Raw genomic sequence first — 26272 nt, forward strand, 5'->3', positions numbered from 1 at the left:
TTGTAAGGAAAGATATGTAATCGGATGTCTTGTAACCTCATTGAGGAATCGACAAATGTAAAGAAAACTATACTGTAGAAGACTATAAAGAAGACATATATAGATGTCTATTAAAATTAAATAATCTGTCAAACTAATACAAATTGTCTATTCACTGCCCCTAAAATTTGATCGTGAAATGCTCAACATTTTCTATGAGACAGAGAAAATTTTATTAATTTTTTATTATTGTTTATTATTTTTTTATTTATATTATACATGCCTGAAATATATTTTCTACAAACGTATTTCACAATTAATATAATTTTTTTGTTCTTTGTATCTATGATCAAATCATAAGGTAATATCCATTCTTATATATTAATTAATAGGATTAAATGTTTTAATTTGTATAATTTTATCATAATGCCACTTTTACGAGATCATGATGTTTTAACTGTTTTCTCCTGCTTCTTTCTCACATAAATTAATACAATGACTATAGTATAAAATCTATAATATAAAACCTAGTAAACAACGGAATTTATATTATAAACTTGCATTATCATACTACAAATATATAATTACTCAATAATATTGACAATAATATAGACAATAGAATAGTTGTTTATAATAAACTTTCGTTTATTTTTTTATGATTTTCTTTGTCAATAGTGTGTATGCTACCTATAAAACACTCTAACTTTAATGTAAATAGTAATTATACAATGGATTTAATGAATTTAAGATTGTATGGATACAATAGATATATTGATAAGTCCATTGAAATTAATATTTAAAAAATAAAGTTTAATTTCACTAACTTTTTTACTGATTAGTTACTTACATTAACTATTTCTTACTAATATTGAATTATATAATTTTAAAAACATAAATTAAAATGGCGCCAAGAATAAACGCGCGCATTCATACATACACAAAAATGTGTATACATTTCTTTTGTACCACCTATTTATTATCCATAAACACTTCAAAGTTTCGACTAACGTAGACATTTGTTTCAAACAAATTCAAAATTATGTCAAACAAGAAATTATTGATTATTAAAAACATCAAGGATTTCATAAATATTTATAAATTGATCAACAATTGTATTTAACATTTTTAAATTATAATTTTTTGTTGACTATTCCTGAAAAGGAATTTAGAATACGGCATGTCTAGTATTCGCATAATAATAACTTTCTAAAAAATAATCGTATAGTTATTGTTTTGATCATTTATTCAAAAAGATTTCAGATCACACAACCATTGAGAGGCCGTGCATGATGTTTCCGTTATATTACCAATTCAGATCGTGCAAATTTTTGTCTCACAACTGAAATTTTAGCATTCACCATCAAATATCAGATATACAACAAAAATTTCTATTATTTCTCACATATTTTACAATTAATTATTTATATAATTGTAATATAGTTACAATTTCTGTTATTATATCGAAAATATTAAAAGATTATAATGTATGAACATAATTTTCATGAACATAATAATATCTCTGATAATTTTTTTCGATTACCTAATTTCCCGCTATTTTCAACCTTCTCGATGGTTTCCTTGAAAAAGATATTCAATGCACGACTTTCTTTAATCTCCATATTACTAATAGCAGTATAGTACAACAGTAGTGTGAGATAATAATATTTGGTGTATAAGATTCACGTAATATCTTCACTAAATATCATTTTCATGATTCTTTTGATTTGTTCGTTAAAGGTTAAAGAGTCCTACCATATATAAATATTAAATAAATTAATTTTTGGATTTAACAATAACAGAGATATATGTATATGAATTTACTTTTTAAATATGACTCAAATCGGTTATATGTAAATGATCTAAGAACGTTAGTATCCGAGTCTTAACATATAAAGTAGGTTTATCATCAATTTCTAGAAATTTAGGAGATTACATAAAAAATTGGTATGTATGAGGAAACTATTTCGTTTCATTCGAATAACTATAATTAGAAAATGGAAAAGACAAACTTGTCAAAAAATTGTCAGAAAATATAATATTTACGAGTATATAATCGTTTATTAATTACTCTGACACTGTAAGAAAAAAGGGACAAAGTAATGTACCATCAGTATAAAGTTTTCTCACGTCACAAAGAATAGATTTTAAATAATCTCATCAAAGAAAAATACAAAGATAATTTCTTGATTAAAAAGTATCATTGCAATGTGCTTTTTTTTTAATTACAATGGTATTCGAAGATAGTAATAATTGGAAGACATATTTTATCATAAATTTTGATATCTTCATATTTAAGAATTGATAAATTATACTCTATTTATCAATGACTATCATCTTTAGCTTCTATCTAAAATTATTTGTTATATAGATCATTACGACAATAATATCCAAAGAGATTTATCTAATTTTCTTTTATAAATGATTGCATTACTTAATCGCTATATTGTATATTAAATTGTTATATCATTCATTATGATGTCAAATTTAATATGTATGTATACAATCAAATAACCATTAATAGACCTCTATTATCAGGATGCTATACTACACTATCACAATGAGATTTGATTCAGAATGGTCATTGACTTCCTAACCTTAGAATTTTTACCAAGCTTACCTACGTGCCATTAGCTTCCCTCTCCTTAATTACTTAAAATTATTGCTTTACATATCTATCTACATACTATTTTCTCAAACATATATCTAATTACACAAAATATACACGAAATATCCTGTAAATACTTTTTGATCTTGTCTACAGTCGGTCTGCAAATATATTTTATTATGAAAAATATAACTTTATTACAGCGCATTAACAAAATTTCTATATTCCATAAAAAATAGTATGTTTATTCTATGAACAAAAGGTCATTAACAAAATACATATTAATAAAAACTGCATTCATATTGTGAATAACGTTTATTCATCATCTTGTACAACTGTTGTTTTTTCTGACACATAAAGACCATCCAAGAACTTCCTAATGTCCTTGTTCTTTACTGTCGTTGATTGCTGTATAAGAGCAGCTGAAATAAAAATAATCATTAATTATAATTTTCTCATAACAAGGATTTCTTTCTGTATAAATGTATTAATTCAAATGGCTATTTACCAGATCGGGAAACATCTTCTAAAGAATTTCCTTCTATTATTAATTCGTCTTTCTGTTTAGCTGAATTTGCAACAGTCACCCCAGGTGCCATCTTTACACGACGAATATATTTTTCACCCAGGAAGTTACGGATTTCAATGACAGTATTATTCTCTGTAATAACACAGTTAATGGGGAAATGAGCATATACAGCTCTCATTTTGTATTGGTATCCTTTAGTCACTCCCTTTAGCATGTTTTCAATGTGAGAACAGACTGTACGGACAGCAGCTAGTTCCTTTTTTGTTCCAAACCATTTTTCAACTTTCAGTAACCTTGGACTTACCATCTGCAAAAGAAATAATATACTGAATAACAGTTCTAAGTTATATTATAACTTATTTAATATACTGTGTTCATCAGATACAGATATATCATTTATTAAAGAAATGAAGGGGAATCCAAAAATATCATCAGATATAATCTAAGTTTAAATATTTTTGTATTACCAATTATTTAAACTAGTTAGGTCTCTTTACTTACACGAATGTCAAGTGCAAGGTGTTTAAAAGAACGTTTAAGAACACCCCTTGGTCCTTTTACAGTAACCAAGCGGGACTTGACTGTAACAGTCAATCCCTCAGGTATCTTCACTGTCTGATTGGTCACAATTTGCTTCATCCTGAAATGCATAAATATATAACTACAATACATAGAACTTTCTAACATGTTTAAAAATTTTTATACAAAACTTTTATTTAACATAATTTTTAACCACAGAATAACGTTTACTACAATTTGAGTAAGCAAGTTTCATTTCCATGTAACGTGGAAATTATGTATAATGTTCACTTTAATTTAATGCGTTCCATATTTTGCTTGGTAAGATAATATAAAAGCAAAAACAGAATCAAATACATATAATACATATGCTTTATTATTGATATTTATACTTCCTAGTATTTGTTTTATAATATATACAAAATTTGTAGATTATGTATTGGAACATCAAGTCAAATTGTCAAAAGACTTAAATATTATATAGATAAAAAATAATATATGACTATCTCCATTTTTAAAATTACAATACTAAACAATTTAAATGCATAAGTATATCATAACATATTTACAGGAAAGTTTTGCTAATAAAGCAGATATGTTTAGGAAAACTGAAAAGTAGGGTTATACGCAATTGTGATCAAAACGATCATTTTCCAAAAATATTACTTAGCCTTGCACAAACATGACAAACGATATCGAATAACACGTATAATATGTCACAACATTGATTGCATTGCTAGATTGTTTCGGATTTCGTGAAAAATGTTTTCTAACCAAGATTTCATTACCTCGCACACGCTACAGTATAACCGGAAAGGACTGAAGCGTTGAGAAAGCATGTCTGTTGTGTTCTTGAATAAGTAAAATATATAGATAAACATATATATAGTGTTTTATTCTAACCATTTATCCCAATTCACCCTGCAGGTGGCGTATTTCAAATTTTTCGAAATATCCTTTATTATGCAAAATTGCAATTTTACATGCAAACTATCAAATTGAGAAATATGAAATGTTTTTTAATTTAATATAAAAATAACTATTGTGCTATGATAAAAAAATAATTTAATGCTGTCAAATATTTTTTTCACGTGTAATATATCTTTTTATAAAATAACTATTCTTGGATATGATATCGTTCGTTACTTCTTCATTTATAAATAGTAATTATTATAAATTTTTAACAAAATTCTCGAATAACATTTTAAGAGGAAACAATCTATGATCTACCTTTTTCGTGGTCAAAACTTAAAGCTAAATTTTTGACTGTGAAATAGCCGACTATGTTACTGAAGAAGATGGTCCCAGTATTAATTCATTTTGTGCGTGATTTTAGTTTCGCGTCTTATTTTGCATTATACGTAAAGCATGAAATATGTATCACATTCAAAAATTGAAAGTGAAAAAATTAGCCAAACATTGTAAAAAATATACGATACTTTTGTTTAAGAAATAAAATGTAGTTCTTTGGTTATTTCTAGGAACCAATAAATATTTTGAATAAATCTTAACATACGTAAACATTTTAAATTCTTGTAAGTAAATTCATTATGTATGATATATATTTGTTGTATACATATATATGTATTACGCTATATTTCTCACTATTAGTTTTCACCACACATTATTTTATTACAAATCTAACAAATGAAACAATTCTTCCTTTTCATATAAAAAATTAGTGATATTATTATCTTGTTTTTCTTCCTTAATCAAATAATATGTGATGTCATGTTTGGATGCAAAGAATACATCATGAAGTATTTTTATTTATTTATTTACATTTTATTTATTTTATTTACAAGTATTTATATTTATTTAAAAGGAGTAAGTTTGAAACAATCGATGCAAAAGGGAATTACAATATATGAAAATAAATATGAAGATCTTCCCATGTTCAGTACACTGAATACTGAAGTAAATGGTATATTGGTAGAAATATTCATAAATTATTTTTGTTCAAACATATAAGTAATTTTAGTTGTACAACAGTAGACTTTAATTTTTAGACTATTGAATAATATTTTTAATTGAAAATTTTATTGGTATAATTTCTTCCACTAGAAAACATTGAAATTTTTAAAAAGATACCGAAATATGGATAATGAGCTCCAAATAAATTTTGTTATAAAGGAATGTATAACAGATATAGATATTAAACAAGAACAGCCAAACACGTATGTCTCTAGTAAAGATAACAAAACATCTGTACAATCAAATGAAACATTAGATAAGAAAGATTTGTTGATAGCAAGATTACAAGACAAATTGCTAAACGGAAAGAATGTATATTGTATTATGAAAGTATAGTACAGCTTATGAATTGTAAACTCATGAAATTGAAGAAAGTTCGGAAAACTCATTAATTGTTGAAAGAACTTGATTTGTAACTTTGGTAAACAGAATATAGTTGTTCCTTAAAATATTAAATATAAATAAATAAAATTTATATTAAAAATATGCATATTTTTTATATTTGTACTGACAAACATATGTATATATAATAAATCCAATGTTTCAATAATAAACATTATAATATTAAGATGTAAATGTACGTAACAATCAATATATGTATCATGTAGAATTTCATGTTTATTAAAATTTTTTTAAATTCCTCTTAATACATAAAAATTTAAGGCGAGCTAAGTTTTTCTTAAAGGTAAAACTTATTCAACTTGTATGTATAACTAAGAGGTAATACTATTATTACACAGTGAATATACAGAAATTAAATTATATAAAATATAAACACACATCAGATAATCTTGAAATCATTATGAATAGAAATTGTTTATTGTTACTACAATGTAACTATTATTAAATGTATTGTGTTGTATTATAGTTATCAAAAACTATTTTTCTTTTAAGAATTTTGTGCACTTTAGAATTGTAGATGTCTCATTAAAGATACTACTTCTTATGTGCTGTTTTATTTTGTTTTATCTTTAAATATTCTGTATATCTCATTTGTTAAAATCACATTAATTGAATAAAGTTGTACATATATTTTGCTCATTAGTATTATTGTGATTTGTATAGATTATAAAATGTTGATATAACTAAGTTTCTTTATATATCAAACATTGTTAAATTTAACATGTCAAAATATAATGCATGATTAAAAAAAGAGATTTGTGAAATGTTTTCAATAGATAAATTATGTTGAATATTTAAAAAAAAATATTGATTTCTATTGACCTTAGTTTGTACTGTAGTACTATTTTCGACAGTATATTATTTTCATTAAATCTTTTAGTTAAAAAACTAAATAAATTTATATCTCTGTGATATTATTTATTCTGAAAAAAATGTAACGGTAAATAATTTAAAGAAGTCTGATATTGTACACAGACTTCACTTCTAAGAAACATATATAGATATCAAAAATCGTTAGAAAGTACACAAAATACAAAAATTTAATTTATTCATTATTTTAAGTAGCAATATACGTCGTCATGCGATATCGTGCGTAAAAGAAAGTACTAAAAATAATATTACAAAATTTAAAATAAACTGTATTTTACAATACTCGTCTACTAAAATAAAATAAATAAATTTATTAGTAAGAGTAACAGAAAACAACTCTTTAAAAATTCAAAATCAGTTGTTTCCTGTATCATTTGTCTAAAAAGTATATGCTATTTAATTAATTCATATCTGTCAAGTTCAACTATAAACTAATGTTGTGAATGAATATAATGTATTATTGTTCTAATTCATTGAATGTTAATAAGGTGCAAGCATCGTTAATAATTTGGAGAAAAACTATTGCCATATGTGGGAGGATTAAATATTATGCGACAAATTAATGTTTCTTTAACGCACAAGGAAAGTATATCACATAGCACAGAAATTTAGATATACATATTATCAACATTGTATATTGCTACTTGAAAAACTTTTACAAAATGCAGCGCTGAAAATTACGTCTCCACACTTACTTTACAGCAGTATTATAAATAGTATAATCGTTGAGTCTCGTATTCTTTTTCGACTTTCTTACCTTAAAAAAGGTGATAGAACATAATAATATACACGTTACAAAATCAAAATGAAAATGCTTATAAAAAAGTCTTTGCTTATTCGATTCTTAGAATTCTATCACACAATTGCGAGTTCTTCACAGACTCTATATTTCTGCGCGATAGTATGAAGTTCTATACTCTTATAGAGCAAAAAATAGAAGTCTCACGAATTCTGGTCCGCAAACAATCATTTCAGCGGCGAAAATTCAAATTCTGCTTGTTATTCATATGTATACAAGCAAAGAGGTATTTTGTCATTTTACATCCACATGGCATTTCTACTAGTAATCAGCTTGCATAGATAATCGTTGATTATTACTTGGCTTCAACGGCGTTGTACAACGACGTGCGTCTGGAAATCTTTCGTAATATCTCTCCAATCTCAGGTACTTCACAGTTACTAAATGACCTGGAAGAGATAATATTTATATATATGTATAATATTCATATAAAATAATATAATATATACACACACACAGATATAAATATATATAGGGTGTCATAAAAAATCTTAATGTCAGATGAAGAGAAAGGATCAGCTGATTCATTGATACCAATATATTTATTGTTTTTGTACATTTTTGTACAGTAACATTTTACGTCATTTTGATATCTAGAATCGACCCCATAAATATTCCTCTCATATTTTGCAATACTCTATATAGATATATTAAGAAACATTATATTAAAAAATTGTGTAAATACTTACCATCAAACCAACATCCATGTAAAGCCCTATAAGCTTTCCCTGCATCTTCTTGTGACATACACTTCATGTATACACAACCTTCTCGACTACCACGATCTATACGGATATGAAGAATTTTCACGCCCTCTCCGCATTTCTCTAAAATAGCATCTTGTACCTTTGTTTCCCAATCATCTTCAAACTCTCTAAAAAAATATATGTTTTCATACATACGAGAAATATGAAGAAATATTATTAAAATACTTACACATCAGCATCAAACATATGCCTTATCTTCAAGCAGGGTGTCGGCGAACAAGTCAAACTATTGACAGAACCTTCCATTGTTTCAAATGCTTGACCTTGCCATACTTTAGACTTTTTATTTAGAACAAAATTCTGGCTATTTGATTTGTTAAGACTGTTGTTAGGTAACCAACGCCACACATGAAATTCTTCCCCTGAAACCTGTTGTACTTCTCTTCGAATTCTGAAATCATGTAGTTTTATTTAAAACATAGAAATGCATGTTAACTAAAATAAATAATAAAAATAATAAGGAGACTACGGATTTTTACGCATTTATAGGAAATTTGATGTATTCATAGAAATATAAATTTATATGAATATCCGTAATATACTAATCAAATTTACAATGTTTCACTAGATTTGTACCTGGATTCATTTTCGTCCAAAAATTTAACTGCTTTTTCCCAAAGTCCAGCCATCTTTTTTCGATCTTTCGGGGGTATAAGATTATCACGTACATGATTTATGGCAAGAAAACTTTCTTGCGTAGTGCCGCCAGATGATGCAACTGCCGCATTTTGATGGTGCATCTCGACCATGTTAATAATGTCACTAACAAGTTTAAACACTTCTCTCTCGGTACTTTTCTTATACCTTATATACCAAACGAATAATTTCTGCATCCCTATAGCTGCTAGGACGCCTGAGAATATATTGCAATATTATTCATATATAGCACTGAATTATTATAATATATAATAATTGAATTACTATAATATATATAAAGTACAATATATTTCCAGTCTATCATTATCACACACATGCATATTAAGCTTCGTGATGTAGCATGCACAATAGAATTGCAAAACCAACATTATTAGTAATAACAAAGAGAAAATTTACTAATACGACGTAGTTACAGCATTAAAATACTAAACTTGTAACAAAATATAATACTTTAGAACATAACATTATCACGTTATTATAGAACCTTATAGAGCTATATTTTCAACAAGTTTCTTCCCATAATAAGTCGGTCAAAAATTTACCAAGTGACACAATTAGAAGGGAGGAGAATATGGTGAAAAGCTTATTCTTGATAAGACATTGCATCGGCAACTCAGGATTCATAATCACCATTCCGACTTTCCCACTTAGACGAGTAGAAAATAATTTATCCTGTAACAAAAGGGTGCCTTTTTCTTTAATTTATATACATTAGAAAACGCGGAAGTAGAAAGATAAAGAATGATCGATAAACTGTTTTACAATACCAAAGAATCCAAAATGTCACCAGAGTTTCCACTATCGTCACTTATATCTATGAGAGAAATGCCCCATTTAGGATTCTTTATGACGAGTAATTGTGCGTTTTGCAAATCTTCTTTTACCTCTAAACTCCTCTGTATAGAAAATTGTTTTATGTATATACAATATAACAATGTAATACTTGATGTTCCATTTGAATCAATTCAACATACCACTTTATTATTTGTAAACATTTGCATGATCTCTGAATCGGTCAAATAAGGAGTTTCACTGGAATTGTCGCATATCATGGACACAGCCTTTTTCGTTAAAATCGGTTGAAGTCGCTTCAACAATTGTAATACAGAATCTACATTTTCTTTCATTACACAGCTAGCTCCAGGCGCTTCACGGTCATCTCCAACAAAACATAATGGTATGTTGCTATCTACAAATTGAAATATAAGACTAAAAACAAAATTATCAAGAATTATAATATATATATTCTACAATATTCTTTTTATTTTTGTAAAAGAGATATCGTATATATCTTGTATCTATTTCATGCATATTAAAAGAGAGAAGAATTTTTTGAACAATTTAATCAAATGATAATAATATAAAAGAAATAGGATAAAATCATTATAATGGGAAAGGAAATAAAATATCAAAATTAATACATTGGTAATACTTATTATTTTATTATACATGTTAAAAAAAACAATACATATCTTAAACAGACTATTACGAAACTGATTATACATTATTCAATGTTAAAGATGAAATTTGTGTAAAACGATTAAAATCCACAAATTATTAGAATTAATTGTAATACTCATGAAATTATGAATAAATTGTATAACAAATTAATGAAATGTATTTAAATAGAATTGTATGTTCAGATCTTGTCTTTAGAACTCGCAATTGTTATACAATACAAATTTATATATAGTACTCTTTAAAATGTTAATAATTATTTTATTCACATACATTGACAAATTTTTATTTATAATAAAACATCGCGTATATTGCAACATTCTTGTTATTAATAATAAAATTTATTTAAAAAACTTTCCCACAAGCTGTTAGTTGAAATATATAATTTGCATTGTATATTTTTTTTCAAGTATTTCTCCATATGTATTACTTAATTGTTACGATTCTGAATACCTACCCGTTGAAAGTGATGGAAAGGTCTCTGCTTTTCCACCAAGTCCCATGTATATAACAGCAAGAATCCCGAAAAATAAAGCAAGTACCACTACCAAAATTACAGACACCATATTGTGGTTATTTCGTATATCTTCCCTATTTGTAGATGATGGTTTAAACATTCTATTCACTGTATCTCGAGATCTGTCGGCGAATGATGTTGTATGCCTGGAACTGAAGAAGATACATTTATTTAACTCTATAATATAAATATAGCTTAATACAAATTGTATTTACAATACAATTACAGTTGATGAAACCAATATAACGAGGTCGTAAATTAAAGCGTTAAGTGGCAACAGTCATTAATATAATTATACTTCGGACTTTTTGATATCTCATAGAAGCATTTTAAACAACAAATCATTAATAAATTGATACATAATATTTTTGCCTACAGTTTTCTATTCTGATCTCAATATATCAATTCCATCAAGTATCTACATACCTTGAACTGGATGTTGGATATAACGATCTTAGGGAAGAAAAATGACCATTTGAATCTTTTTCTTTTAGATCTGGTAAATTTGATGTAAAACGCGATGATGGACCTAAACAATAATATGTAAAATAATGAAATAGAAACTCTCTAATATATACATATTGTATACTGATTATTTCAATTTAAAAGGACTTACTTTTTAAGCTAGATAAAGAAGAAGATGGTAAATTAGTAGACCTTGAACTAAGTCTCCTTGTAAATTCTGATAGGAATGGTGTTTCATAATTTGCCAAAATATCTCTTTGATTTGTGTCTGATTTCGTACACACATCTTCATTGATCGAGTGTATTGGAGAAATATTAGAATCAAAGAGTGGTTCACTATACTTATTATCTTTTATCGTATGAATAGATCTCGATTTTGAATCATAAGGTTTTAAACCTTGATCTTGATCAGAAACATTATGTTCATATGTTCTAGGCTCATTAAATTTTCCACTACTTGACAAATATTTAGGTGGAGAATATGATTTAGGTGGGGAGTATGACTTAATTAATGGGGAATATGGTTTAATTACTTCTTCAACAACATCTGAATCTGAACCAGTCTCCAAACCATCTGTTACACTTGATGTCTTACTAGTTTTCATATATTTTTTTGTAGTTTTTGTTATCGTACGAGTTGTGAATTGCGAAGAACTATCATAATCTGGCACTGTAGGATCCTTAAATTCAGGATGTGTTATTTTATCTTTAACTGGATTTTTTGATATGTTTACACCTGAGGATGCTGCTACTGCTGGTGGTGGCATAGGATTTGCTAAAGTTTGCCTTCTATTACTCACTGTAGTCTTCTTCTTTTTGCTAGTCGTTGTACTTGTGTCATCATCTGTATCCTCACTGCTGTACCTAAAATTTTATTATAAAACTCATAAGCTTAACCATTATCTCAAATAATGCATAACTATATAAGAATGCATGAACCTTTCATTGGAAAAATAATTGAGTAAAGGTAAACAAAAGTAATTACAAACTGAAAATATTCCATGTTTACTGACATTATTACATTACGACATTTAAATCAAAGATAATAGAAAAATTTAATGAAACAAATGATTTAAAGAAACATTGAGATATTGCAAAGATACTAAATAATAATAATAAATGGTAAATAATTGCAAGAATACAATAAACTAAAAGTACCTGGCAGCCAATGAATGTCGTGACCCTGTGCCGCCTCGAGTTTCCATGAGATTTTTTAGCTTCTTTAAGAGAATCTTTCTAGTGGTTTGTGTTACCGGGCCCACTGGATACCCGTACTCCATCAGTTTGCTACGCAATTCCGCATCGCTCAAGGCATCCACCGACATTTTGTTTACAGTCAAAAAGCGGCTTTTCTCAAATGAACCCGGTAGAAAATGTTGCCTCGTGCGCGAAGCTTTTGCTAGCTACTTCTATGAAGCGTAGTGACGAGTTTTGTCCAAGGGCAGTCGTGCAATTGGAAAATTCACACTATCACTAAACCACACGTGTCCCACTTCTCAGGATATCATGAATATTTCACCATGATACCAAAAAATGTTAGAAAATGATCTTAGTTACAACTAAAAAATGGCGCAATTTTCTAACGGTCGTGATCACGCGCATACTCGTTCAACACCATTTCACGCTACTCAACCCTGTCATCCATAGTCATAGAATAAAATTTATCAAGATAACCTTACTCGAAACTCACGGTTTGGTATAATTTTTTTCATTCAAATTTCTCTCGTTGAAAATCAATTTAACGTTAAAGCTGTTTTCTTTTTGCAATTTATTGTATAATTATTTTAAATAATAATGTAATGATTGAGTTTTCTATTCGTATGATTAATGGACAAAATATTGAAAATTTATTAATTCAGGAAAATTTTTCAATGATTTACATACACATCATTGATTTGTGATTTTTGGAACAGCATATTTCGAAATGTCAATGCTCATACGCTAATTATAGAACGCACATGTAATCGCGAATTACGCATAGGCTTTATTATGACAAAAGAAAAATAATACTATAAATAAATATTAATTGATGTTTATGGAATGTCATACTTTTAGAAATGTAACCAGAGAAGTGAAACTTAAATAGAGATCTTTATTCCACCTAATAAATATGTCGTCGGCGAGCGTTAGAATATAAGTCAGAATCATTAGTTTTGTAAAAGTGTACTTATATATCTAAAGTGCGATGTAAGATCAACTGTTGGATTTTGGATATATTATTAGAACCATATTATTAACTGTATTATTAGAACTGCAAGCAAAAGAAAACAATGTAGAATATATAAGTGTATTCTACATTGACAAAAATTTGACTTCTACTTTTTTGTGAGAAATATTATAACAAGTATTTTCTTTGGATATTTCGTATACTTTTGTATCTTTAATATATTATTTTATGTAATTCGTCACCTAAGTTAGAATTCAAGTTTGGATCATCAATGATTCATGCGCACATGCATTAATTTTGTTATATTTCTTAAATAGTTACAAAATTATAAAAATTATTGAAAATATACATCGTAATTGGTATTTCGTGATTTTGATTTTATTTCTAGCAAAAATGGAACGTCTAGCTTGGGTCACCAGAAACTCACATGATACAAAATACTTGTAGATTATAAATATTTTTTCAAAGGATAATTAGTATATTACTTTATCACTTAATATCGTAGTAAATACAAACCATTTTTTACATGAGTATAATCGGGAAAACCTTCAATACGGCCAAGAGCTATAACAACTGGGCTCTGATCATAGATGTATTTATGAGAAACTTCCCTTATTTTATCTGCTGTTACTTTCTGCAATATAAAAATATTATTCTGCAATAAAAATATAAATTATTTAGTACAATGTGTTCTACCTCGTATTCCACAACCCTATGTTCAACAGGTTCATAACATCCATGTCTATACACGTTTTCAACAATGTCAAAGAAACGATTTACTGGATCATTTAGTATTAGTAAATCTTTTGTAATGCATTGATGAACAGCTCGAGATACTTCTTTCTGGGTTATTGTTGTGCATAATTTCATCCACTCCTTTTGTAATGCACGAACCATATACTATATAAATGTTACAAATATATAAATTGTTAAAGATAAAGCTTTTTTTTCGCAATATTTAGGATATACCAAAAGAGTTGAATAGTCACAAACGAAATAACAGCCCCAAATACTAGTACTCTGTGCCCAATGATGAAAAAAGGATTTATACATATAACATAAGTCTGTATTGTATGCATAGTGGGCAATAAATGGTGCATTATGATTTGCTCCACCTAAAAATATTATTATGAATATTACATATTAAACTGTACAATAGTTAAATATAGATTATTAACTTACCATCTGACTTGTCCCAAGAACCTACAATTTCTTTAGCTACAGTAAGGGCAATGCAATCTTCACGTTCTCTATAACTTGATCCTTCAAATCCTATTACTGCATATCCCATTTCATTATCATCATCTCTTAATCGCATTTCAGCAGCTAAATTGCACATGAAATATTTATATAAAAATATAATGAAGTAATCAGAGAGAGTAGTAAAGTTTTTTTTACCTGTGAATCGATATTCAATTGGATCTTTACAAAATCGTTGTTTGTTAGAAACTCCAAATGATGATTTATAATCCTCAATATTACATCCAAAATGTTTACAAACAATTCTTTGTAATTCTTTTAAATAAATAGATCCAGTGCAGACCATCGTCATATAACATGTTTGAAATAAACGATTACGAAATTTAATTAAATTTTTTGTAGAAAATTTTCTGCAAATGTAACATTACGATTAATGATTAAAAATATATACGACATCTATTACATAACTTTTATAATTAAATATTGTTTTTGAATTTTCATACTTACTTTACTATGTTAGTTGCAGGGTATACACTAATACCAAGAGCAGTATCCTGATATGCAATAGTTGGTAAATAATCCATTATAATTTTTTCTCGATCTGATTCCATCTCAGAAAGTTTTTCTAAAATTACAATTTTTTCTTGTGTAACATCTTTATCACCTAAAATATCAAGATATAACATATTATTATATATTTTATAAAGTTCTTTCTCTTATATGTTACTAACTTACATATTACTCCATCCAAAATTACATTCGCAAATAACTGAATCAGTTTATCTATTTTACATGAAAGCACTGTTCCATAAAAAAGAAATATATCTCTCATAGCAAGAGCTGTAACTTTTCCACCAATTTCTTCTATCATGCATTCTATTTCTTCTTTGTTACTGCATTTTGTCCTCTGTGTTAAGTGTAGGAATTTAATATTAATTTTAATAAATTTTATAATATTTTTTACTTACTCTGAAAAATAAATGTTCTAGAAATATAGCGCTACCACGTTCTTCCAGTGTTTCATACATTGCACCAGCTGGAATGAAACATCCTATGGTGGTAGTGAAAGATTTTTTATGTTCACATATAAGACGCATGCCATTATTCAAATAACAAGATTCTGTTGAGCTTTCTATATCAAAATGTGTATTTAAAGCTTTAGACATTTTTCTAGAAATGCCTTTAAAGTCCTGTGTCTTATAACATTTACTTGAAATAGAAACAAATTCCTTAAAAATGAATTTGACATAGCATTATCTTTGTCAATATTTGTAAATGACTTAAAAAAGTTAATGTAACACATACTCTTTTTATATATTTATACATAGTACTGTCTTGAATCTGGAATAAATATTTTAAAAATGCTATTATTTTTACTTTGAATTGTCCATGCAAAACAATTCGCGTTATTATATTAAACAGAAACTGCAGTTTTACGCAGATAACAATTGAAGATATACATAAATATCTTATTTTTTTACTGTTCTTTATAATTTATAAGAAAACAAATAATTTATAAATTTGATGAAATAGAAATTTTATTACGTGCAATGACATCGTTAACAATATGAAAAAGAAATGGAATGATGTTGTACGATATAAAAATCAATAACACAACAGTTTTTTGTATATGGCTCTAATGCTTACATAATTTCAAATATAAAATAATACAACATACATATATAAAATAATAACAAGAAATGTATGTTTCATAAATGATGATCAATATACAAAATTTTGATTATGTTCATAAATAATTATTAATGAATCAATTTGTACACATGTACATACGAGAATTACTTAATCAATAATTTTTTAAAACATTACCATCACATACCTGTAGTCTATAACTTTTATTTATTTTTTTGTAATAAATAATCTTTATAATAAAAAATCGTTTTCTCAATAGTTTTTAAATATCCTAAATATATGATCTTTTTAAATTGAACAAACTCGATGTATGAATTTAAAAAGATGTATTAAAGTAAAAACTTATTTGGTTTCTACCATTTGTTCTTTTGCATTATCAGTACGGCACATAACTCTCTCTCGCTTTCTCTCTCTCTCTCTCTCATTGAATAATGTATTTAAAATACTTCATACATATATAGTGCCTTCATTTGATAATGAAATTTTATTACCATCAACGCAAAGCAATGTATCCGATTTGTTACATTAAAGATAGAAAATGCAATAATATTAGATTGCACACAAATATTTATATACAATATAATGGAATTGTAACACATGCGCGAATAAATATATTGAACACACATGGAAGTTGTAAAATTAAAATATAAACTTGAGATACTATTCTATGCTCCGCATCATAGAATTTGTTTATGATTGAAATTAATGAAAAATAAAAAATTGTTTATACTCCTAATCCTTACAATTATATTCATTTTTGCGGAAAATAGATTTATACAACAATAAAAGTATCGTGTTATCAAAGCCTCCAGAATGACTGTACTTCTCAAATGCTTGTGTGTGTTTCATCAAAAGAGGTAACTATTTTAACGTTCGGTCTTTGTGTCTTAAAAGTTTCAACACCTTGTCTTGTAACAGATGTGCCACTTACATCCAGATGTTCGAGACTCGATGCATTTAAAGCTAAATGTACGAGACTTGAGTTTGTAACATGTGGATAATTTCTGGAATACATAAAAAATTGTCATTTATTACTGTTAAAATTTGAATCAGAAGTTTTCTAATCTAATAGTACCTAACAACCAATGTTTTTAAATGAGGATTATTAAATATTCGTTTGTCTCCTTCTACAACTATAACTTCTTCTGCCAAATTATTGATTATACGATCACAAGTATCACTTCCAAGAGCACAAATTGCTCTGTCTGTTATTAGGCATCGTCCAAACATATAATTCTCCCAACGAAATCCATCTTCGACCAGGAACTAAAAGCGGAAAAAGATGCAAATTATAACAATTGTATATATGTCATTTAATTCTATTACTTTTTGCACGTTGTCATTATACCTACTTGTGCAAGATTTCTATCTTCATATACAGGATGTTGATTCAAAGGTTCTCTCTGCAAAGGTCGAGATTCTGAATCGGGCGATTCCATGTTTCTTAAACTGGAAGGACATTCCAGATAAAGATGTGTCAAAGTTTTAGTACAACTAAAACATCCAACTTCACTATCACCAAGTGCTGTATCTCGCAAATCAAGAATCTGAAATATATAATCAATTAATCATTTAATTTAATGATTTATTAAACATTAATAATAACAATACATAAGATTATTTACTTCTAATGTTTTGAATCCAAATCTTGTAGCTAAACTAGTGTAAGCAACGCATTCGCCTAAGCGATGGCACGAGTTTAGCCTTAATTCCTTTAACTTTGGCATCTTACTAATGACCAACAATGAATGTGGAGTAAACCATTCGCAATTACTTAAAATTAAACACTGAAAAATATGCAAATATTATAAAATGAATAATAATAAATTGTGTACAAATTAGTAAGAGCTCAAACAATGTAAAGCAGGAAAAAATAACAAAAATAATACACAAAATTATATGTAATCCACACCTGTGTTTGTATTGTTAGAATACTGATACCTAGGATAGAAGATTAGACTGATAGTTAGAATAGAAGATTGTGAAGAGTTATTTAAAAATTAATTCATCAAATAATTAGTAAGTAAAAGAATTTCTCAATTTTCAATTAATATAAGCAGTTATTTTGTAACTTATAGTTATTCATTTGTAATAAAAATCTATACAATAAAAGTAATTAAGTACATAAATGCTAAAAAGTTTTCGAAAATACGTGCAATTGAAAAGTGAGATTCTTACTGTTAAATTAGGCATATGGAAATTCATTTTGAAAAAATATGATTTATTACTACGCAAATGTTCCATTTTGCAGCCTTCTAATGAAAGTTTTTCTATGGTACTTGGAAAATCTGTAATTTGAATCTGTAAATAGAGAAAATATGTAATTTACAAAAGAATTTTTTAATTTCATCTGCCAAGATAAACAATAAAAATAGTTAAACTTACCTTGTCTGCATTAATACAATATTCCTCTATAATTAATTCTTTAAGTTGAGTACATGTAGCTTTAACTGAGTTGAGAAAGTAAGGACTAAGTCCTGCATCATTTTCACAATATAAATCACCACGCATAGCAAGACTTGTTGTTATAGGCTGTAGAAATTTTATATATTCTTTTAAATCATCTAATAATATAGGTGTTGCTCGAAAATCTACCCTTCTCCATAAAGTTTTATCTTGTGCTATTTGAGCTAGTCGTTGACAAGATCTAGAAACAGTAATAACATGTAATAAAAGAAGAAATATATATACATATATATATTTCTTTATTTAGTTTAATAAAACTTACAAACTTATTGCCATGAGATCTTTAGGATTCAAATATTTAAATATGTTCAATAGAACATCATCAGAGAAGTCTAATATATGTGGATGTATTATTATATCATTTGCCTTTTCATTTTCTTCAAATTTGATGCGTTTCATATCTTCTTCACTACTTGATGCTTTAGGAGATAAAGATCTACTGCGTTTCATTTTCATTTTCTTTTTACACCTGTATAACATAGTAAGTAGAATATTAAAATAAAATTTGAACATACCTTAACTTGAAGTAATGAAAATTTAAAATTTTTAAATATTCTATATAACTACTATTAATTTATAGTAAATCTAATCTAAAACAAATAAAGAAGATTTGTATTTTTCGCATAGTCATCATATAATCCAAATTGGTCAAGCTGTATATACGCTTTATTCAAAATAATTTATAAATATAAATAAATATATATGTACATAAAACAAATTGAACGATTATGTATCGGAAACACTTGATCTTCTAATGGTTCTAATTCTTCTTGCATCTTTTTAACAATTTTAAAAAATTGAAATTGTTTTCTGTTTTCAAATTGAAATTGACGTAAAAACACAAAGAAAGTTTTGTTCACAAAACAGTCTAATTCTGACTGCTGAATAAGCTCTGTTTCTTTGGCTGAAACCCAGAAATAGTGATAAAATTTCTGCCAACCATACGCCACTATGATCAGTGATCCTACATGACTTTTTTACATATTTTATAAATAAAAGTTAATATATTCAAAAACTTAAAACAATTTTTTATTACAAAAAAAATTATGAATAATTACAGAAATATGTTATTTTATAACAGTATATAGAATTTTATTTGTTAAAACAAAATGTTGCCAAATTGCATATTGGATATACAATATGAAAAATATTCATTTTAGATCAAAAACATTTTGTAAACATCAAATCAGAGTAAATGATGCTTAATCAAATTGAGAAATTCGTTCACCATAATGTTATGACAAAACTTTACATATGCTACGAAATTTTACTTTCAGGACTTTAATTCGTATCAATGGAATACTTTCTTTTTATAAACAAATCACACAAATTGTTGTACTATTGTCACAAATCAACAAGTAACAACATAACCTTACGTTTGAAATACTGTCACTATATTATTGATACTTACCAGATTATTACATGCAATTTTAAATAAAAATGATTATACTCGAAAAGATATCGTCATAAAAACTAATTGTCTTAACATAATGCACTTAATTTGTTTAATTTGTTGAAAAGTATATGTATATACAAAATGATGACTGCACACACACACTTTTCTGATCAAACTAAACAACTTCTTATAAACTTGACCTTAGTTTATTATAAAGATGTTTTTTTATGTAAGAACAAATTGAAAACAAATTTGCAAAAAAATATATGATGAAATATTAAAACGTATAATTGAAATTTTATATGCAATTCATACGGATCGGAAAAATTATAGAAAGCATTTAGTATGACTTAAAATGCTTTTTCCAAATCCTACGTTACGAATGAAAAAAAAGCGACTTTCTTAAATATCGAATTAATATTTTTTTTAACTTATTCCATATTTTTCAGTGTTACTTAACAACTTCTAATGCTCTTTTATTTGAACTAGTTCTAGAACAGATAATATACAGCATTCTTATTATTTTCTTAAATAATGAAATCTTAAAAATAATTATTTAATAAATAGCGCTTTTTCTTTATTGTTTCTGTGTTTTATATACATAACTTAGACTATACTTTGTAGATCTATGTATTAATTTACATAACTTAAAATAGCGCGCAGGATTAAAATTACATTGTGCATATTCAACGTTTTAATTTATTAACTTAAAAATCGTAATGTCCCTGTAAATAGAAATAAAAATCACGAAATTTAATTTAAATTTATATGGGAAGACTGGAGTGAATAATATACTAGTATCTTTTTAATATATTATAATATATTTAAATATAATATTAGTTTGAAAATATATACAATGTAAAATATAAAAATTAACAGTATAAATTTCAAAAATAATCATATCTGAACAAGTAATGTCATTTTGTTGCAAGTTGCACATAGAGCAGGGGGCTACTTAAAATCAAAGATTATCAATTTTATTTGTTTTTATAAATAGATCTGCAAAACAAATGATTCTCATGACTTCAATAATTAGGCACAAAGTATGCAATTAATAAAAGCACTGTATCTCTTTTTCTTTGGATTTAATATCTACTTTACAATACTTCAGTATGAATAAAGAGGTATTTTCTGCTTTGTGGAAAATACCATTTTCCTTAGGAACAGTGCACTAACAATTTTTCGTCTTACTCACTGGACCATGTTATATACAATGTCATTACTATAAATCTATGTACTTTGAATGTACATCTAGCACTAGCTGATATAGAAACACAGTCTTAAATTCATTACTTCTGCTTTGATATACATATATATATATACAAGACTTTATAATAAAATAAAGTCTGACCAGTAATTAAAATAAATCTTTTGTACTGTAGAAAGTTCATTTGTATCTTAAGACGTTTATTATGCAACAACAAAATTCTGTTATTGTTATGTTCAATCACGAATTCTGTGCTCACATTTAAATGAAGATTTTTGTTTATTTTCAGTAAATAATACGCATCAATATACTCTGTAAAAAATATGGTAGAAAATTGTGCGATCAAATCTTCTTCACTAATACTTGTTACATCAAACAGAGTGAAGAAAATGGTGCAGATAAATTAAATATCACTATAAACAACGATTTGGAGCAAATTATACATTTTTGGTAACCCACTATTATTGTGCAAAAGTACAAAATTTAATAAGTATATGGATGAAATATTAATAATATATACTGGGAACTTTTATTTGAAGATATAGTTGCCCCCTGTTTGATCTTATTATGTAAGAGACAAATTATAAGAAAGAAAAAAGAAAGAAATGGAAAGGTAACATAAATTAAGTAATAATGTATGCTAATTATATAGACAGATACAATGGAAGTAATGTGGCTTAAGAAATATAAATTCTCTTCATTCTTCTTGATTTTGGTCAATATATGCTGGAAATTTAGCAAGAATTTTAGACAATTATAATTTCCAATATACTTATTTCCAAAGTTTACTGTATGGCACGCTCTCATTTGTTAGAAAACAACGACTTTAAGGTCGTTGTATGTATTATAGTGCTATACAATATATGTATATATTGTATGCATACTTAACCAAAATCTTAACTGTAACAGAGCTAATCAGGTAGATCATACCTGAATTTACCTTACATTTATTTTCCTATTATTTATCCAATTTATATGTATATAATATAAATTTCTTTGGTCTTAGATTTTGTTTTGCATTCTAAGTTTACATACAAAATTATTTCATTGATTCTAATAATTATGTATATAACATATATATAACTAGAAAAGATATTGCACAAAGCAAAATATAAACAATAATATTTTTATAAAATTGATTTGATTGTTTATAATAAAAAAATCTAAATATTGATTACATCATTAACTATCGATGAGAAATTATACAACAAAAATGTTATACATATTTCTATGCTAATTCTATTAGTATAAGCAACTAAAATTCTGATTAGATATTGATTTAATATCTTCATTTCAAGCTAATGGAATTGAAAATATATCTCTAATCAGGTATTGGAACAACCTCATGACTATCTACGCACACATAAATTTTTTAACACACGATTTTTTCGAACATTAAATAACAGTGTGCATTCATACAAAACATAGCATGCATTTCATACATGTAATACTTTACTGGCAAAATATATACAATTTACTTTAAGTTAAGCTCATAAGCCACTGAAGATTCTACTTTCTGACCGATTGATTATTAGTATAATATAAATGATAAGTTATTTAACTTTTAATATGTTTAAAATAATAGTATTTAAATCCATCTTCTTGCCTTATTAAAGTACAAAAAATTTTCTTCTCGAGTAACAGCAGGTATAGTTTAAGAAAATATTTTAGCGCGTCATAAAAGTTCTCTTGCTCACATAACAACAATCTTGTTATCATTTGGCAAGAGAACATAATAGACACGCTTCCCCTTATCTCATTGAAACTCTTGTACATTATTATGATACTGGTTATTGAATGAACCATTTGGTTGCTCATTTCTTTCAATGACACTCTGCATTTCAACTGTTGATCCATTATTAGACTGACCATTGCTATTATTTAGATTCCCAGAGTTAGTAACATTACTTGTTACCATATTTATATTACTGGTAGCATTTGACTGTTGTGTTTGTTGCTGTTGTTGCTGTTGCTGCTGTTGATCACCATTTGCAGTATTCTGAGAAGAATTATTATTATACTTTGATCTATGCCTAAGTTTGTGAGTTGTAAGATATTGTTTTACAGAGAATGCTTTGTGACAAATATCACATTTGTATGGTAAAGGATCCTGACAATTTACACCATCTCCAATAGTTGAAGCATGAGTTGTTAAATGCATTAAATAATAATGCTTCACCACAAATGACTTCCCACAGGTTTCACAAATATATGGACCCGATACACCATGCGTTTTACGATGTTTGTGAAGATTGTCTTTTCTAGAAAAGCTTTTACCACACATTTCACATTCGTGCATTTTTTCACCTGTGTGAGATACAGAGTGTCTAACTAAATGTTCTTTGCGACTAAATGCCTTTGAACACGTAGTGCACACATAAGGACGTTCACCGGTATGTAGTTTCCTGTGTTGATAAAGATGTTCTTTTCGTTTGAATGGCTTACCACAAACATCACAACTAAATGAATTACTATTACTTTGTAAAGGATCTTCTTTGTTACTACTATTATCAGAAGTTTCATTTAAAAGGCTCTGAACAGAGCAACTATGAGTGTTCAATTGATTTATGGTAGTGAAAATTTTGCCACACTCTTTGCAAATGGCATTCCTATGAGTTTGTGAAATAACTTGAGGATTTACAGTAATTAAAGATGTTGGTTCAGGCCCTGATTTGATTCTTAAGAATTCAGAAATTTGTCCGATCGAGTTGCGAGATATTGTATCTTCTGACTTTGTATAATCTTTAAATTCTTTTGGCTCATCCCGTACAGTTTGTGCAACCAAAGGTGTTTCTTTAAATCCTAAATTTAAAAATACTTCTGGTGTAGCTTGTACAGTATAACCCTGTACATTTTGTGTTCCACTTTCATCTTTTTGAGTTTCAGACTGTACTTTCTGAATGATTTGTTGATTTTGCTTAGATTCAGGTTCTGCCTTCAAAATGATATTATTATTTTGATGTACTACCTGTCCTTGAGGTTCCTGCTTAATTGGAAACTCCTGTTGTGTAGCAATTTGCACCTGTTTTTCAATTTGTTGAAGCTGTCTATGTTGTTTTTCAAACTCTCTTTGTTGTCTTTGTAACTGCTGAATCTGTTGTGTTATTTGTGTCTGATTTTGTTGTTGTTGTTGCTGCTGCTGCTGCTGCTGACCAACTTGTGGTTGATTTTGTGACTGAGAAATTTGTCTTTGAGATTGTATTTGTTGATTTATTTGACCATGATTTTGAATTTGATTTTGCACTTGTTGAATTTGTGAGGTCGTAGTTTGTTGATCGTTAATTTGATTGTGTGCTTCATTTGATTGTTGAGGAGATACTTGCTGCGAAGTTTGTTGCTGATAGCTATAATGGGTTTCTGCTGTTGCTTCTACAACAGCAGCTGCCATACCTCCTGCTTGCATCTAAGATAAATATTAATATAAATTAGTAATAGTATCACATAAAAATAATTTTTAATATTTTCTCTGTTAACAAACCTGCATGGCACATTTGTATTGTTGAACTCTTGCTTGGACTCCACTGATAATTTGAATATTCGAGGCATTTATATTACTAACAACAACAGGTTGTTGATGCTGCATTTGCTGCTCATTATTAACTATTTGATTTCCAGTCGTTGTTGTTACTTTCTCTATTCCCTTTAACACTTCATTCTCAGGGGTTGTAGGTCTGTCCTTTTCTGTGCTTTTCACATAAACCTTACCCTCCTTTAGAAAATCTTCTGAGAACCGCAGTGAAGTAAAATAAGATTCTAACATACCCTCTGCGCTCACAACTGTTTCTCTGAATTCAATAAAATTTTCTAATTTCTTTACACATTCGTGGCAAACAATTTTTGGCAAGGAATCTTCCTCCAAAACCTTAAAGTTCAAATTAAATACTAATTATATAAACCATCCATATCCTTTCATACCTAATCAGATTATATTATTAAATAAAGAAAGAATTACAATGACCATATAGATATATCAATAAGAAATTATCTGTTTTATCAATTGAAATTTTTCAAAACCATGTCTGGGTCAAAATGAAAGTGTACAAAAATCTCACTTGTATAGGCAAGTACGTCTGAATCTTTGTTTGAAGTTGCAATCTACGTCCTTCTTCCCGGAAAATATTCATTTTGGTTCCTTCGCTGCTAGTACACAATCTGCACAGTTCGTAATAATTCACTCTTCGATATCCAGACATTGTTTTCCCGCGGAAAACTAAATAACGCGACCTTAAAAAAATCGCGGACAGCTTTATTTCCGAAGGAATACACACGTAACAATGATCACTGTTCCCCTATCATCATTGACGATCCTATTTTGCATATAAAATACGATTCTATTTGATATCGCATTTCTGAGACTACGTGAATTGTACCCGTGGCCATTTGCAGCTTGTGTGATTATAGCGACAACGAAGTATAATAAAACGCGCTAAAAATTTAAATTCCTAACTAAAACGTGTATAAACATACACAAATTTAAAAACATATGATAATTTTTAATTATAATGTATATCATTACAAATTGTCTTGCGTGTGATTTTATGATGGCTGTACAATAAAATACAATAAATGTTCATTTTAGAGTGCTCGTATTTATATTTATCATACACTTGTAGTCTTAAATTGTTTGAAATTTGAGTGTTAATAT

General features: G+C 27.4%; 5 protein-coding genes and 1 long non-coding RNA gene across 10 annotated transcripts; 1 reads left to right on the plus strand and 5 right to left on the minus strand.

The window, feature by feature from the left end:
- Positions 1-2876: 2876 nt before the first annotated feature.
- On the minus strand, positions 2877-4487 carry LOC117209037 (60S ribosomal protein L9). 2 transcript variants are annotated; one of them, XM_033450619.1, is made up of 4 exons: positions 4421-4487; positions 3615-3753; positions 3093-3420; positions 2877-3006 (listed from the first exon to the last, which is right to left on the minus strand). In XM_033450619.1, exons 2-4 carry the CDS (start codon positions 3750-3752, stop codon positions 2900-2902), a joined length of 573 nt encoding a protein of 190 aa, XP_033306510.1. In that variant the 5' UTR covers position 3753; positions 4421-4487; the 3' UTR covers positions 2877-2899. The 2 variants fall into 2 exon arrangements, with proteins under 2 accessions (XP_033306510.1, XP_033306509.1); XM_033450618.1 differs by lacking the exon at positions 4421-4487 and having other exon boundaries at positions 3615-3775.
- Positions 4488-4856: 369 nt separating this feature from the next.
- LOC117209043 lies at positions 4857-6084 on the plus strand. Its single transcript, XR_004487836.1, has 3 exons — positions 4857-5167; positions 5458-5556; positions 5697-6084. It is a non-coding gene; the product is annotated as an uncharacterized LOC117209043 (long non-coding RNA).
- Positions 6085-6569: 485 nt separating this feature from the next.
- On the minus strand, positions 6570-13251 carry LOC117209024 (inner nuclear membrane protein Man1). Of its 2 annotated transcripts, XM_033450592.1 has the most exons (12): positions 12700-13251; positions 12065-12405; positions 11693-12025; positions 11503-11605; positions 11017-11228; positions 10076-10290; positions 9869-9997; positions 9644-9773; positions 9021-9297; positions 8614-8835; positions 8367-8551; positions 6570-8066 (listed from the first exon to the last, which is right to left on the minus strand). In XM_033450592.1, exons 1-12 carry the CDS (start codon positions 12864-12866, stop codon positions 7939-7941), a joined length of 2442 nt encoding a protein of 813 aa, XP_033306483.1. In that variant the 5' UTR covers positions 12867-13251; the 3' UTR covers positions 6570-7938. The 2 variants fall into 2 exon arrangements, with proteins under 2 accessions (XP_033306483.1, XP_033306482.1); XM_033450591.1 differs by having other exon boundaries at positions 11693-12405.
- Positions 13252-13908: 657 nt separating this feature from the next.
- LOC117209030 (mitochondrial-processing peptidase subunit beta-like) lies at positions 13909-16366 on the minus strand. The gene is made up of 8 exons (XM_033450603.1): positions 15877-16366; positions 15644-15815; positions 15416-15572; positions 15107-15318; positions 14891-15034; positions 14678-14823; positions 14405-14608; positions 13909-14342 (listed from the first exon to the last, which is right to left on the minus strand). The coding sequence occupies exons 1-8, from the start codon at positions 16072-16074 to the stop codon at positions 14202-14204; spliced, it is 1374 nt and encodes a 457-aa protein (XP_033306494.1). The 5' UTR covers positions 16075-16366; the 3' UTR covers positions 13909-14201.
- A 444-nt stretch (positions 16367-16810) lies between these two features.
- On the minus strand, positions 16811-20630 carry LOC117209029 (F-box/LRR-repeat protein 12). 3 transcript variants are annotated; one of them, XM_033450600.1, is made up of 8 exons: positions 20436-20630; positions 19287-19493; positions 18944-19205; positions 18737-18859; positions 18184-18345; positions 17911-18105; positions 17634-17824; positions 16811-17562 (listed from the first exon to the last, which is right to left on the minus strand). In XM_033450600.1, exons 2-8 carry the CDS (start codon positions 19478-19480, stop codon positions 17385-17387), a joined length of 1305 nt encoding a protein of 434 aa, XP_033306491.1. In that variant the 5' UTR covers positions 19481-19493; positions 20436-20630; the 3' UTR covers positions 16811-17384. The 3 variants fall into 3 exon arrangements, with proteins under 3 accessions (XP_033306491.1, XP_033306490.1, XP_033306492.1); XM_033450599.1 differs by lacking the exon at positions 20436-20630 and adding an exon at positions 19733-19800; XM_033450601.1 differs by lacking the exons at positions 17634-17824; positions 20436-20630 and adding an exon at positions 19733-19929 and having other exon boundaries at positions 17314-17562.
- An 836-nt stretch (positions 20631-21466) lies between these two features.
- LOC117209025 (zinc finger protein 853-like) lies at positions 21467-26011 on the minus strand. The gene is made up of 3 exons (XM_033450593.1): positions 25680-26011; positions 25106-25489; positions 21467-25030 (listed from the first exon to the last, which is right to left on the minus strand). Exons 1-3 carry the CDS (start codon positions 25818-25820, stop codon positions 23384-23386), a joined length of 2172 nt encoding a protein of 723 aa, XP_033306484.1. The 5' UTR covers positions 25821-26011; the 3' UTR covers positions 21467-23383.
- Positions 26012-26272: the final 261 nt, after the last annotated feature.

The sequence above is a fragment of the Bombus bifarius genome, unplaced genomic scaffold (genome assembly GCF_011952205.1).
Source record: "Bombus bifarius isolate JDL3187 unplaced genomic scaffold, Bbif_JDL3187 scf7180000008165, whole genome shotgun sequence".
Taxonomy (NCBI): Eukaryota; Metazoa; Arthropoda; class Insecta; order Hymenoptera; family Apidae; genus Bombus; species Bombus bifarius.